The sequence below is a fragment of the Pleurodeles waltl genome, chromosome 11, assembly GCF_031143425.1.
Source record: "Pleurodeles waltl isolate 20211129_DDA chromosome 11, aPleWal1.hap1.20221129, whole genome shotgun sequence".
In the NCBI taxonomy this organism is placed as follows: domain Eukaryota; kingdom Metazoa; phylum Chordata; class Amphibia; order Caudata; family Salamandridae; genus Pleurodeles; species Pleurodeles waltl.
This window is the reverse complement of record NC_090450.1, coordinates 139750803-139766536: the sequence shown is the minus strand read 5'-3', so window position 1 is coordinate 139766536 and position 15734 is coordinate 139750803. Positions and strand designations below refer to the sequence as shown.

At 47.2% G+C, this 15734-nt stretch overlaps 1 protein-coding gene across 1 annotated transcript in view; it reads right to left on the bottom strand.

Moving 5' to 3' along the window:
* LOC138265505 (ankyrin repeat domain-containing protein 65-like) overlaps positions 1 to 13330 on the bottom strand; it is a 98918-nt gene extending 85588 nt beyond the window's left edge. Inside the window, exon 1 of the mRNA XM_069213287.1 lies at positions 13000 to 13330. Within this exon, the coding sequence (XP_069069388.1) occupies positions 13000 to 13244 (245 nt within the window). The 5' untranslated portion in view covers positions 13245 to 13330. The remainder of the gene's footprint in view (positions 1 to 12999) is intronic.
* Positions 13331 to 15734: the final 2404 nt, after the last annotated feature.

The following is a 15734-nucleotide window of genomic DNA, read 5'->3' as shown; positions in this document are numbered from 1 at the left end:
GTAAGTAGCAGAGATGGAGGATGGGCCACTGAGAACCGGTAACCTTAGGAATTAGTTGTTACTCTGAAGAAAAGATCTCACAAGAGGATGCAAGTAGGGGGTGGTGGGAGATGTGGAAACATTTGCATCTTATCAGATTGGCAAGTGTTCCAGGTCACACTTCTTAGGTAAATATATTCAACCATCACAATAACAAAATATTAAATACATTAGCAAATAGATAAAATATTAAAAAGGAAAAACACACATTTACCAAATTATTATAAAATTACAAAAAAATAATTATTATAGAATGTAAAAAATAAACAAATTATAATTAACCAGTATTAGGAAACATATTTGAGACTTGGAATATTAGATATACTAGTACCACTCCGGTTTATGCAACAATAGGTAAAGTGTAGGACTTTGGCGGGATTAAACTTACTATACCCACTCCAAACATCACAACATTAGGGAAAGTGTTGGACTTTGGAGGGGTTATATTTACTATTCCTACTCCAGCCAGCACAAACTTAGGGAATGATTTGGAATTGGAGAAGTTAAATTTACAATTTCCATTCCAAACAGCGCAACAGTATGGCAAGTGTTGGACTTTCAAGGGGTTAAATTTACTATTCCCTCTCCAGTATAAGCAACAGTAGGAAAAGTACTTCACTTCAAATACATTATTACATATACAAATAACTCTATTCATTTACAAAAAATAAACTCAATTAAACAAATTTAATTAACATAAAAACTATATATAACAATTAAGCAATTTATGTAATTATTAACAATTAAATAATTAATTATCAATTAATAACTAGTTGTTTATTACTTAATTAACTCCCCATCCTAAAACTCTAAAAGCCTAGCAAGCTGAACCTAAAATATAATCAAAATATATAAGTATTACACAGTTTCCCTAATTACTCAATTGAATAATCAATTAATTGTTCATTAATTATTACTTAATTACCTTCCCACCGTATCCCCTACAAACACAACAATCTGACACTATAAATTACTAACTTTTGTACAAACAATAGTACCACATAAAATTAATACATGAACGGGGCGTGGCCTGGCCGGCGGGCAAGATGGCCGTCACCGTGTGAGGCTCTGCCGGGCCGGGGCCGTTTCGCCGATTAATTCTCCGGATGGGCGACCCTTCTACTGCGGCGGGGTTGGTGCGTGGGCTCCCGGGGCCGCCAGCGCCACATTAGATCCTTCGGCGGGCCGCTTCCGAGGGCAGTAAGGCCTGAGAGGGCGTGCGTGCTTCTGGCGCTGGTGCGCCCTGCCGCGAGGTGCTCCCGGCTGCTTCTTGGGGCACGTGGATCTGCCTGGGGGGATTCCTCCCTCCGGCAGCTGGGGCTGTCGACGGTCAGGTCGGACCGCTGCCCCTGCTGCGCCCCCTGAGCGCACATAACGGCGACATTGTGCCCCGCGGGCTGGCGTGCTCACGGTGAGCTGCCTCCATGGGGGGGCTAGGCCCGCACTCTGGTGGGCCGGGTGTATTTGGCCCTGCGCTGGAGACTGGCTGGAGGAGGTGACCTGTGCTGGTTCACGCCTCTAGGAGCGAGACGCAGGCGGCTTACCTGCTTGGTTGGGGCGACCTACCGATGTGGAGCGGGCCGGCTAAGGGCGCCGGGCCCGATCGCGGAGGAGAGAGACCGGGCTGAGGAAGGAGGTGGACAGCCTCAGAAGAGGTGAGGCGGGTCTGGCATCGGCTGGGCGTGAGCCTGGTGCTTGGAGTGAGGGACTCTGTGCTGCGGTCTGGGAGGACTGTCTTGTGGAGTGTTTCATCGTCCGACAGGTGCCGTGCTCCACGATAGGCTGGCTGGTGTTCGAGAGGTAGTGCAGAGGTCCTGCTGGTGGGAGGCTTCTGGATCTGGCTGCGCCACGCCTCGTTTCTACGGTGCGGGTGTTGGTTGCAGATTGCATGGAGACCATGGGTAACGCAGAGCAACACCAGGCTAAGCTTACCTTTGACGGAGGGACGAAGAGAGGTGGAGCCCCAGCCTTGGAATCCAGCTGTGATGGGGCGGAGGAGGGGAGCTCAGATGCGTCTGTGAGGTCAATGTTCCTAGAGCTTAAGAGTAGCCTGGCGGGCATTGATGCGAAGCTGGATCATGTGATCGAGCAGTTAGACCGAATTAAAGCCCGGGTGGACGACCATGATTCCCGATTTGAGGCACTGGAGACGCGGACGTCGGAGATGGAGGATGCCCGCCAGGGGGATAGAGACAAGCTAGCACAAATGGAACATATTCCGGAGGTCATCCGGAATAAAAATGAGGATCTAGAAGCACAGTCGCGACGTAACAATATTCGCATTATTGGACTGCCGGAGGCCACACACATGGGGCGCATGGAGGACTTTGTGGAGAGTATGCTGTCTGACCTGTTTGCAGGTGAGCTTTCCTGCTTACTGGTGGTTGAGAGGGCCCATAGATCTTTGGGACCTCGGCCCCCGCCGGGCACTCCTCCGCGACCCATTGTAGCGCGTTTGTTGAACTATCGAGATAGAGACACTGTTCTACGCCTGGCGAGGGAGAGGAAGCCGGTGATATATAAGAACTCTGAACTCAGCTTTTTTCCTGATTATACCCCGGGCGTGCAGGCGGCTCGTCGTGCCTTTCTACTGACCAAGCGCTTGTTGAACCAGGCGGGTGTAAGATTTTTCTCTGTTGTACCCTGCCAGGCTGAGGGTGCGCCATGAAGGAAAGGTACTGTACTTCACTGACCCTAAACAGGCCGCCAAGTTTGCTATACGACTGCCTAGGCGGCTGGCGGCTGCGGGCCCGGCGGCTCTGGATCGGAGAGAGCAGCTCTGAGCGATAATTACTAGGGACTGAGCCGCTGGAGTTGGTGTGGCTCGCTGGGGCCGCCAGGCTGTGGTGGTCTGCTTTTGTACTTGGAATCGCTCTGATGTTCAATCTATTGTTCGGCCCTTGTGCCCCTCTCCCCCAGTTCACTGGGTGGTGAGCCAGTAGGCCAGCTATCGCCCATTGGATGAGTCCTGATTGCTGTATTTGTGTTTTCAAGGGGTGGTTTTTGGGTTGGGGAGGGGGGTCTCTGCTATGGCCCAATTGGGGGGTCGGCATGGGAGGTGGGAGGGGTGGGTTCAGTTGTGTTGTATATTAGCTGTTTTCTATGCTATTCTTTCTGTCTTCTTGCAGGTTTCTGGCAGGTGGAGCTGGGCTACACTGTGGCGCACGGTATGTTTGATGTGGGCGGGATGGGACCGAATAGTATGACAACAGTGCGTTGTATGACTTGGAACGTACGCGGGCTAAACGATAGGCGGAAGGCGCGACTTGTTGTGGCGTATGTTAAACGCCACGAAATAGATATTTGTATGCTGCAGGAAACTCACCTGGTGGCGTCAACGCTGGGCAGGCTGAAGGCTGGCTGGGTTGGTGAATGTCACTGCTCGGTCTACTCGAGTCATGCCCGCGGCGTGGTGATTTTGTTGCGCAAAGGGTTACAGTGGCGTACGCGCAGGGTGATCGTTGACCCGAGTGGCAGGTATGTTATGATGAGTGGCACACTGTTGGACAGAGCCTGCTGGCTGGTTGCTGTTTATGGCCCAAACGTAGATGACCCGGAGTTCTTTCGAGAGCTGTGGCGTATGGTGGAGTCGTTGGGAACTGGTGCAGTTCTATGGGGTGGTGACTTTAATGTGGTCCTGTATTCGAGGATGGACCGTGAGAGTGCGACCAGGGTGCAGCATGGTGCAGCGGCGAAGGCACTGGCAGCAGTGATGCAGGGGGGGGCGCGTTGGTGGATTTGTGGAGGCAGAGGCATGGTGCTGGCAGAAGCATGGTGCTGCCAGAGAGGGTACGTGTGTTAACTATACCCACAGCAGCTGGTCCCGAATTGACCGTTGGTTGGGTACTAGAGATGTGGAGGGTTGGACGAGCTCTGTGGATCACTTGCCTCATACACTGTCTGACCACTCGCCGGTTCGATTGGTGTTGGAGGTGCCCTGCGAGCTGGGGCGCACGTTTTTGTGGAGGCTACCCTGTGGGGTGTTGCGGGATGTGGCCTTTTGGGCTGAGATGGGCGAGGCCATTGTCTCCTTTTTTGCTGAAAACAAAGGCTCTGTGGGGGCGGCGAGCACTTTATGGGAGGCATTCAAGGTGGTTATTCGGGGGGTATATCTCTCGAAACAGCAAGGGATGTTGAGGACCCTACGTCGGGAACTGGCAGATCTGGAGGGGAGGATTTTGGAGCTGGAACGGTGTTTAGTGGAGAGCTGGTCGGGTGAGGTTCTCGCAGAGCTGCGGGGTGTGGTGTCTTTGTATGAGGAGACGTTTGTTTCTTGGGCAAAAATGCACGGGCACGCCGCTATGGTGAGGGGGAGCGGGCTTGGCGTACGCTCACGAATATGCTGCGCAGGCCATGGGCTAGCAACTACGTCACCGAGATTGAGGGTGCTGGGGATGTGCCTGTGACTGGGACAAGTGGTGTCATGCAGGTCTTTACTCAATACTTCGAACAGCTATACGCTGATCCGGTCGGACTGGACGTGGCAGCGGCGCAGGCTTATTTTTCTGACATCGCACTGGTGTGGTTTGATGACGCTCACCGCTCGTAGTTGGATGTTCCCTTCTCTGTAGAGGAGGTGACTGCGGCGATTCGCGGCCTGCCAGGTGATAAGTCTCCTGGCATGGGCGGCTTGACCGTCGTGTTTTATAAGGAATATGCGGATATTCTTGCCCCCCACCTTTTGGAGGTGTATGCAGAATCTCTGAAAACTGGGACTCTCCCGGCCTCGCTCCGGGAGGCCTTGATAGTCACGATCCTCAAACCCGGGAAGGATCCGGCCAGCTGCGATTCGTACCGCCGCTCTCTATGATTAACGTTGACAATAAAATTCTGGCTAAGAGGATTGCGGCGCGTTTTGCAGCCGTTGCTTCCTCGGTTGGTGCTACCAGACCAGTCGGGTTTTGTGCCTGGGAGATCTACGTGCCACAACTTACGCACGTTTTTTGCAGTTGCGGGTTCGATGGAGGCCGATGCTAATGCCACAGCGGTGTTTTTAGATGCCACCAAGGCTTTCGACTCTTTAGCCTGGGAGTATATGTTTGCGCTCCTGGGCTGAGTGGGTCTGAGTGCACAATTTGTAAAGCTGATTAGATTATTGTATACTCAGCCCACAGCTAGGCTGCGTTTAAATGGGAGTGTGTTGCCTTCTTTCCCGGTTGCCCGTGGGACGCGTCAGGGGTGCCCGTTGCCCTGCTTTTTGGGGTGGCCATGGAGCCTCTCGCGGCGGGGTTGCGGCAGAAACACAACAACAAGGATCTGCAGTATCGACAACGACCCATTTTGGTATCTATGTATGCGGATGACATTGCACTTTATGTTCGGGTCCGAGCCGGCACTTAGATACACTGTTGGATGAGATTGTGCACTTTGGAACCTTCTCTGGTATCAAGATTAATTGGTCCAAGTCTGTGATGTTGCCATTGTCTCCAGGTGTGGCGAAGTTCTCCTCCCAGTACCCTATAGCATGGGCGGAGGGCCCGGTTCGTTATCTGGGAATTCAGTTGAGCTGTGACGTCAAAACTGTCTGGCTGGCCAATTATGGTGCAGCAATTACATGACTGGAGGAGAAAGTCGAGGCTTGGCGCGCTTTGCCGCTCTCGCTGATTGGACGCATTGCTATTGTGAAGATGACGGTTCTCCCAAAATTTTTGTACCTGTTTGTAAACCTCTCGCTTCCGCTCGCGAGGAGCTTTTTGCGGCATCTCTGCTCTGTTATACTCCATTTGGTCTGGGCGGGCTGCCAGCCCCGTATTTCCTGGAGTGGCTGACACTGCCTTTTGAGCTGGGTGGGCTTGCTGCCCCTGACTTGGGGCTTTATTATAACTGCACGCAAGCGCACTTTGCATATTACTGGCTACGCCCAATTCGGTACTTACCGCATTTTGCGCCTGAAAGTGATGCGGTCTGGCCGGACGGCTTGGTGCGCGTGCTTGGCCATCCGTCTCGACCTCACTCTCAGAGCGTAGATACAGTGACATGTACCGCCGGGGCGTGGAAGGCATTGACGCGGAGTTCGAGAGCGGGCACTCCTTTTGCCCCCTCGTTGCCTGTTTTGGCTGTTGCTGACGCCCAGATGTTCCGTGATGGGGGTATACGGGAATTCCTTTGGGATGCTAACTTAACTGAGCTGGGCGATTGGTTTGCGGATGGCCGTTTACTGTCTCCTGGTGAGGCGCTTAGCGGGGAACGGGTCACTGCGTTGCTGCGGATGTATGCGTTGCGGGTTTGTGCCATGCTTCGAGCTCGGTTCCCTGGTCTTCCGGAGGTTCCGCTGGAGTGCTGTGTATTGGAGGTGTTGTGTTGTGCGCAGTCGCCACGCAAACTGGTTACCAAATTGTATAACTGTATGCAGGAGCAGCGGGGTGCACTTGGAGAGTCCTCCAGGGCTCGTTGGGAGGCGGATGTGGGAGAGCCCATCACAGAAGAGACGTGGCGGAGTTGTTGTGCGCATATGAGAGTGTTGTCCCCGAACTATAGGCTGCGGCTACTGCACTTCAAGTTCTTGCACCGCTTACATTATACGCCTAGTGGGCTCTGCTCTATGGGTCTGCGAGCGGATGCGCGCTATGAGCGATGTCGTGCCCCGGACACTGGTTTCTTGCATCTTGCCTGGGAATGTGCTGAGGTTCATGCTTTCTGGGTGGAAGTCCTGCGCATAATAGCTGAGGTGACGGGATCAGAGATACCTGTTTCTCCCAAAGTTGCGCTGCTTGGGTGTGTGAATGAGATTGGCAGGGCTCACAGAAGGCTCATAGGTCTGCTTCTTTTGCTGGCTAAGCGCAGAGTTGCTATGTGCTGGGGCAGGGGACGCGCTCCTCGTGGATCTGAATGGTTACGGGACGCTGCCTTTTGCCAAGATCAGCTGATGATCTTCTGGGAGCGTTCACCTGAGGGCTCTCGGCCGAAGGACATTTGGGCTCCTTTGCGTGCTTACCTGGCGACGTCGAATGGGAGGACAAGTGATGTATGTTGGCTCGCATTCTGGATGTTTCTCTCTCATCGAGTGCTTAGCTGCTAGCGGTTGGGCGCTGCTGTGTGCGTACTTTGCCTGCCTTACTCTTTTTGTAGTTTTCTTCCTGTTGTTAGTTTTGGCCTCATGATCCTCGCTGAAAGGCCTCTCTCCTGGACTTCTTGTCGGGACTGTAAAGCCGAGTAGGCTGATGGACTCTGCTGATGTGGACTGTATAGAATCATGTTGCTTACGAGGCTGAAGTTGGGTTTTGCTGAATGGAGTTTACATCATGTCAGGGGAGGGATGCACTCCAGTACAACATGTATTTGCAACTGGTGGGCCTTTATTGTTGTTCTTTGTTGTGTACTTGCAATAATTAATAAATAAATAAAATTAAAAAAATAAAAATTAATATATGAACTAAAACACAACATAATTAAAACTATATTTCGTACAACTATATTATTGAAAACAATATGAAAAACAACAGGATGTTTAAAAAATGTATTACTCACCTAAAAAAAAAGATGTTCTTGCCAACAATATTTTTGCATCACAATATTTTTGTATCATAATATTTTCTTTCTGATATTTTTGTCTCCCGATATTTACATCTCAATATTTTGTTCAAATACTGGACAAACAGCATGCTCTGGGCAGTTGCAACACAGAAACAAACAAGCTATGGCTTTACTCATGGGCTTCAGGATGTATTATTTTCACCAGATGCCTCTATTAATGGATACACCTTCCAGCAAGTAGCCACATGACTGTTAGACCTGACAGCCTTAGAGTGGTCATCCCTAACTTTTTTCAAGCCCCCTCCACTTGTTTTGACACTGTTTTTGCTGGATTTAGGACTCTGCACACTTTACCACTGCAAATCAGTGCTAAAGTGCATATGCTCTCACCTTAAAACATGGTGACATTGGCTCATACCCAATTGGTTTATTTAATTTACTTGTAAGTACCCAATAAAGTGCACTACATATGCCCAGGGCCTGTAGATCAAATGCTACTAGTGGGCCTGCAGGACTGGTTGTGCCACCCACATAAGTAGCCCCTTAACCATTCCTCAGGCCTGCCACTGCAAGGCCTGTGTGTGCAGTTTCACTGCCACTTCAACTTGGCATTTAAAAGTACTTGCCAAGCCTTAAACTACCCTTTTTCTACATATAAGTCACCCCTGAGGTAGGCCCTCTGTAACCCATAGGGCAGGGTGCTATGAAGGGTAAAAGTCAGGACATATACATGTGTAGTTTATATGTCTTGATAGTGTAAAACTCCTATATTCGTTGTACACTGCTGTGAGGCCTGCTCCTTTCATAGGCTAACATTAGGGCTACCCTCATATACTGTTTGAGTGGTAGATTCTGATCCAAAAGGGGTAACAGGGTCATATTTAGTATGGACAGCATGGTAATATAAAATCCTGCTGTCTGGCGAAGTTGGATTCAATATTACTATTGTAGAAATGCCACTTTTAGAAAGTGAGCATTTCTCTGCACTTAAATCCTTCTGTGCCTTACAATCCACATCTATCTAGGTTAGTTGAGAGCATTTCATTGAGACAGCCCCAAACACAGGATTCTCAGTCACACTTGCACACATCTGCATACTGAATGGGTCTTCCTAGGCTGGCAGGGTGGAGGGCCTGACACATTTGAAAGGACAGTGGCCAGCCCCAACACACTATGGACTGCCAAACCCATTACTGGGACCCTGGTAGACAGGATGGAACTGAAAGGGGACCTTGTGCACTTCTAAGCCACTCTTTGAAGTCTCTCCCACTTCAAACATTTGGGTATTTAATCCGGGTCTCTGACCCTACCAACTCAGACACTTCTTGGCAAGATACGTCCTGGGAAAGAAACTCTGAACCAGAACATGCAACCTGCCATGAGAAGCTGCCTGGCTGCCCAAAGGAGTCAAGGACTGCTTTGCTGTAAAGGACTGCTGCCTTGCTGTTGCCATGCAAGCTGGCCTCTGGCTCAGCTGAGAAGTGCTCTCCAAGGGCTTGGATAGAGCTGCCTCCTGTTGCTGAAGTCTCAGGGCCAAAAAGACTTCACCTTCTGCAAAGAAATTCTTATACGCCGAAAATTTGACAGACAGCCTGCACCGCGATGAGAAAATCTACGCACAGCCGAACTGGACCAACGCAGCCCGACTTCCCGAGTGAAGATCGACGCAGCACCTGCTTTGCAACCGGAAATTCGCTGGACAGCCCACTGGATCGATGCACCGCCGAGCTGGAACGACGCAGCACGACTCTCAGAAGGATAATCGACGCCACACCTGCTGTGCAACTGAAAATCCAACGCAACGCGCTACTGGGACGACACAAGCCTCTGACTTCACCCTGCACGCCCAGGATTTCCATGCATTGTCGCTGGGTGCAACGAAGATCCCTGCACCGCAGTGAGGAACCCGGACCGCATGTTGAATAAATGACGCAAGTCCTGTGTTGTGGAAAAAGAAATGACGCATCGTCTGTGGGCACTGGAAAATCCGATGCACACCCTCTCTTTTTCCACACAACCTCCTCCTCTGCGACCTCCATGCGTGTAATTCTTTACGCACACCAGGTACTTTGACAAACCAAGCATTAGCTGTTTATTTCTTATCTAAAGACTATTTTACAACTCTTGAAATTCCTATTTCAACATGTACCTATTGCAAATCTTGATCGTTTTGACCTTATTTTAACCAGATAAATATTCTGTATTTTTATGGTGTTTATACTGTTATTGTATGATTTATGCCACAAATACTTTACACACTGCCTTCTCAGTTAAGCCTGACTGCTCAGTGCCAAGCTACCAGAGGGGGGACACAGGATAATTTGGATTGTGTGTTACTTACCCTGACTAGAGAGAGAGTCCTTGCTTGGACAGGGTTAACCTGACTGCCAACTAAAGACCGTAGTTAGTCCCTATAGCTAGTCACTGTTAGATTTCTAACAATGACAAGCTATACAACTTTATGTTTTTACTTAAAATCGATTGTAGAGCTCATCTTAGTGGCAGCTGGGACAAAGTTTAGCCAGGAGAAAACTCATCTTCCTTGAATCCAGGGAAAATCATGTTGTGAGGAACTGTTTGGTCATGGTGTTTGTTCTGGAAACTATTTAACCTCTGCTACCACCAATATATCTCAGACCTGTTACCACACAAAGTATGCAATGACAAAGCCAATAGATCTGAGATTGGTAAGTGAGCAATGTTTCATTTTTAACATCTATTTACAAAACTATGGAATATGTAAACAAAAAGGCAAACAAAAAATAAATGAAAAGCCTTGCCAAGTAACTAGTTCCTCCATTCCATTTTTTTTTAAACTCTTCTTTATCCCACCGTAAATCCAGAACTACACCAAACTGCATTAACACACATCTGTCCTTGTATAACTGCTCGGCACAAACACACTGCAAACCCATCTTTTCAATCAGTGTCCTCGGGGACAACTTCTAAGGGAGAAGCTAATAACGTCCAGCACCAACACAGCACTAACCTCTCTCTACAGTCACCGCCTCGAGAGCAGATAACAATAATTGTAGTGCGTAGCAACAAGACACCAAACTACAATCTGCTACATCCATTTTAGCAGTGGTGTCACAGGCCCCCACAGCCCACGAGGTTGGTGCGGTCGGGTGAGCTCCATGGTGCCCCTTCAGCTCAGGATCCTGGACTGAGAGCTCCTGACTTAGTCAGATGGGGTTGGGCTCTGCCATGTACTTTGTAGTGGGGCCCCCTCGCAATGCCAGATTAAACCCTGAGGAGGCCCCCTAGGCAGTCAAAATGTTGGGTGCCCCTCGCAAATTATCTCCTAATTCGTTTTTAATTTTACCACCCAACAATTTTAATAAACCAATTTTATTACACAAAACTAAACATTACACCTATGTAGTTTGCACCAATTTTTTATTGCAAACTGATAGCTGACAGAAGATGAGCTTTAAGAGACAAACTGTAAGGTGAATCTGATGTCTATGGTTTATGTAGTTTAAATTGTTAATGGGAACATTACATTAATACAGTATTTTCTCTATAGAGTGTTATTTTGATGCTTTGTCTTGGGCCCCTAAAAGGAGTGTGGCCCATAGGCCGGTGCCTACTTTTTCTATTTGGTAATCTGGCACTGCCCCCTAAAATTTCGTTACGCCACTGCATTTTAGGTAAAGTACGAAATATTTAAACATTTTTAAAAGCTGCAAATCAGACGTGGAGAGGGGCGGCTGGTGTTCAAGGGCTAAGGGACTGCACCCATAGCCTTTTCTGGCCTCTCTAGTGAAGCATATATTTAATTACATGTTGGAAGTAAAACATTTTCTGCACATTTTCCGAGTGAAAGTTGTGCACTTTGAAAAGACCCACTGCGCCTGCGTCAGTATGTGGCTGAAAGCTGCACAGTAGGGCTGACAGGGCTCAAAGCCCTTACGTTTTCTCAGAACGCAGTGACGTCCCTGACTTATCTCCTCCTCCACCAGAAGCCATGATAGTAAACAGCCTGGAGCGTTTTTTTTTCAGCCCGGGTTTCTGAAAACTTCATGTCACTCCGATATTATTATCCACCCTTTCCTTTTTACTCAAATGGTGGGGTGTGATCAGAAGGGTCTACTTACCAGAGGTCACATTTTATTAAAAGAATGTGGCATTGCAAAGAAAATCCCCTTTTCCTGCATTACAAGCAGTCTGTGGCAGAAAAATTGAATAAATACAATAGATAACTCCATCCAGGGCTCTCTGGGAGACAGGAGTGTGAAATGAAGACCTCAAGTCATAAATATGCCAAAGATAACCCTGCACACAAGTAAGTTGGAACTCTATCTTTTTTACAGACAATAAGAAAAGAATCTGTTCTCTCAGCTCTCCTCTCCTTTCACTGCCTCTGTAGGTGATTTTGTCTCTCAAAGGCAGTAATGGTTCCAGTAATATACCATGGCTAGTTATTGTTTTATTTCTTCTGCAGACTAATGACGTGTTATGTCATATTAAACATGTAATCTGCAGCTCAAATAAACGTGTACCTTTTATCACTGAAACTGCTGGATACTGGATGGGTGAGGCAATGTGTGTTTGTTTGAATAAGTGTTTGCAGGGCTTGACTGAGTGGCTGAGAAAATGTGGGTGTCTGTGTATATGAGTTGTGTGAATGGCAGTGGATGACAATGTGGATAAGTGAATGGGTAGGCGACCAAAGGCAGTAGATGAGTAGGTGAATGGAAATACGTGGGTAGTGAGGCTCACTCACAAGGTGCAATTCCGCCTTGCATTTGTGCCCCACCACTGCTTTCACTCACCAGCCGCCACTGGATGTGGAATGAAGTTATCCCATAGCTTCTGCGAAAACATGGGCGAAAATATACACGTTCCTTCGCGTAGCTTAACCCAAAAAAACGGGGCGTTTTTAACGGACCTGTCATGCTTTTTGAACATAGAATTTGAAATTAGATTTTTTCTCGTTAGCATTCCGAACCTGATATTTACCGTGAAGTGTGTAATATTTGCTACATTGTATTGCACTGTTTGCATCGGCTTTTAGTAATCCAAGCTGCCAATTTACCACAAAAGAATACCTTCACACCTGCTAACAGTTCAAAGATTCCTTTGCTTGGATTAAGCCATGTTTACAAGCGCTACCGGTACTTGGAGCGGTGTCAAGTGCCTTTCTGGTCTCTTGCGGTCTATAAGAAGTGCTCATAGGAAGACAAAAGACGCCATTGTATTGAAAGGTATAGGGTGACAAGCCCTTATCTCTTTCAGCGATATCTTACATACAGGTGTCAGAAAAGTAAATATTGTGGCAGGTTTCTTTCTGATCGACCCCTGTGCCCTGAATCGTTGTGTGCAAACCAACTCTTTTTAAGCGAAGGCATTCCATTGCTGTAGGCAAATCATAAAGTTCCTCTGCCCTTGTATGTTTTCAATGATAAATGAACCTGTGACGCTTAAGCTTCCTGGTGACGTAAGGTCTGACAACCGGTACGTCATAGGTCGATGTACACTTACTGACAATTGACGGGGACGCCGGTATTAAACATGGCGTTGACTTGGTCCACGTCGCCAGCCCACACAGCCTTCAGAAGGGATTCCTTTTGCTTTTCCATTCCGTCGGTCAGTTCCGAGCGCAGGTGCAGGCACCTCTCCAGCTGCCACTGCTTCAGCCCAGAGGCTCTCCTCACCTGCCGCTCAGACCTGGAGAGCGAGATGGAGTCGTGGAGGTCCCCGAGCTTCCACATCACCTCGGTTGCCATTGCCGGTACTGTGCTGAAGGGGCTGCACAGGCTGCTTCACCGAGAGCTCTGCTGCTCGCACTTGAACCCTAGTTTACACGTCACATCTTTTAGCTCTCTGGCCTTGGCAAGGCTTGTTCCTGTTTTGCTGTTGCCATGAGCACTAGGTTTTGGCACATTACGTGCAACGCTTTGTCTCAACTTACTAAACTTCATTCCTCGAGTGTTTTAACATTCCTTCTTTTGTCCTAGCCCAGCATGAGACAAATGAGCATGGCGTTTAAAACCTGCAGATTAATTTTCAAAGCAAAATCTCAATGTAGACAAAAGAATGTTTTTTTAAATTACAATGCAATTTTGAAATGTGATATAAAACCCAATGATTCGCCTGTGGCTTTGCAGCCACCTGTGAAGTGCAACGTGCAAGATTCGCTACCTACCCTGTAAATAACAGAAATGGGTGCTCTTTAGTTGTCCTGTAGATGTGCTAGATGACATACAGTTGATGGCCAAAGTGTGAAAACCAACAGTCACACACTGTTGTCCAGTTGCACCTCTGTCCGTAGTGTGTATTGAACCTCATTGTGCTTAATTTTTATTTTATGAAGGGAGACCTTCTGAACCACCCCCAAACCAACATCCTCTCTCTTCATTTCACTTTCATGATTACTTCAATTTCTTATAATTACCAGTTTTCGTCATTTTATCCATGTTGACACCCTGGGCTCCCTCAGATTGTTGTTGATTTACAAAAATGCCAGAGGTAGCAGAAGTGACATCACAAACCCTTTGAGTCCAGATAACATCACAACATTTCCACTGTTAGCGCATAAGTCTTTATTTTATTATTTATTGTTTAATTTATAAGGGGATGCATTAGAGACTTCAGTTGACCTTCTGACTACGCTTAGAGTGATTCTACCATAAGTCCTTATTCAATGCAAATATAATATCATAATCAATAAACATCAACAAATATATCGCGGAACTCAATAATCTTCATACACCATGACCCACTGGGTCATGATAACCATACCTTTCAGTAAATTTCAATGTTTATTTCCCTAGATTAACATGCTAATATCACGTAAATTAGTATCATAACCAAATGGTAAACATACATAAACCACACTGGTTGACTGAATCTTCTAAAGAATCTCAATGTAGCAAGAGCATTAACTATTAGGCATTCAAGAATCACAGTACAAATCAATTACAAGAATAACTGCGCAATAGAAATGGCATACATCTAGATGCAGCAAATGAACAACATCAACTATTTTGAGCAATAATTTGTTAGCATTTTCTGTATCTCCCTAACTAACCTTCTGATTAGAATACCATGTTTGGACTTACAAACAATTTTATTCAAAAGTTAATTTGGAAAACATCTCACTATGGCTCTAACAAAATAGTGGTTGGTACATAGAAACAAAGAATAAAATCTCCAACCAAGACAATAGCATTTTGTTATACCGCTCCTCAATATGGATCGGCAAGCTGTGACTCTCTTCGTCAGTTGGACATCCATCTGGTCATCTTCAGCAAAAGGACAGTGAAAGGGGAAGTGTTCAGACACAGGGGACTCTAAGCAATCTGAGCCCTTTAGGAACAATCTCCAAGGGGCAGCATTCACCATTAGCCATTAAGCTATAGAGTTAAAGTTAGAAAATAAAGTCATCTGAAACTGGTCAGCTCCTCAATCCGAACCTCTACAGGAAAATCAAAATAGGAAAGGCGCGCTTCTCTGTGCAGTCGGGCTAAGTTAAAATCTCCTAACGAACTTCCCATGTTGCAATTGGTCAGAAAATCGTAAATTTACAGTTCAAGAAGAACAATGAACTCTTCTTCATTGTGCAAAGGATAGGGTACTTTCTGAGTATGGCTTGCGTGGATCTAATTTGGAACTCCAGCGCACTTCACAGATGTAGTAGTAACTAGTACTACTTGGTGAGGGCCTTTCCATCGATGCTCCAAGCAAATCTTCCTCACGTGTTTTCTTATCACAACCCAATCTCCCACTCTCAGGTTGTGGCTTTGATCTTGAGATGGTTGCATTGTGGTGGCTTCCACCTGATGAGAGAAAGAGTGATCAACATCAGCCAGATCTTTGCATTAGTCCAATACCATATCATCTGTTATGTTCACAAGAGCATTTGCAGGAACCACTGGTAATCTCATTGCTCTTCCCCTGAGGATTTCATGTGGCGGCAGTCCAGTTTTCCTGTTGGGTGTGTTTCTCATACTCATCAGAACTAACAGCAGTGTGTCTGGCCATTTCAGATTCATGGACATACACATTTTCGCCATCCTTGACTTCAAGGTACCATTCATCTGCTCAACAAGTCCTGAGTCTTCCAGGGCAGTAGCTACAATGCAACTTCTGCTCAATGTTTAAAGCTGAACATAGCAATTTAATTACTTCATTGCTGAAGTGACTTCCACTATCTGACTCTAAAGAGACCAGAAAACCAAAACTAGGTATCAGTCCTCTAAGTAGTAACTTTGCTA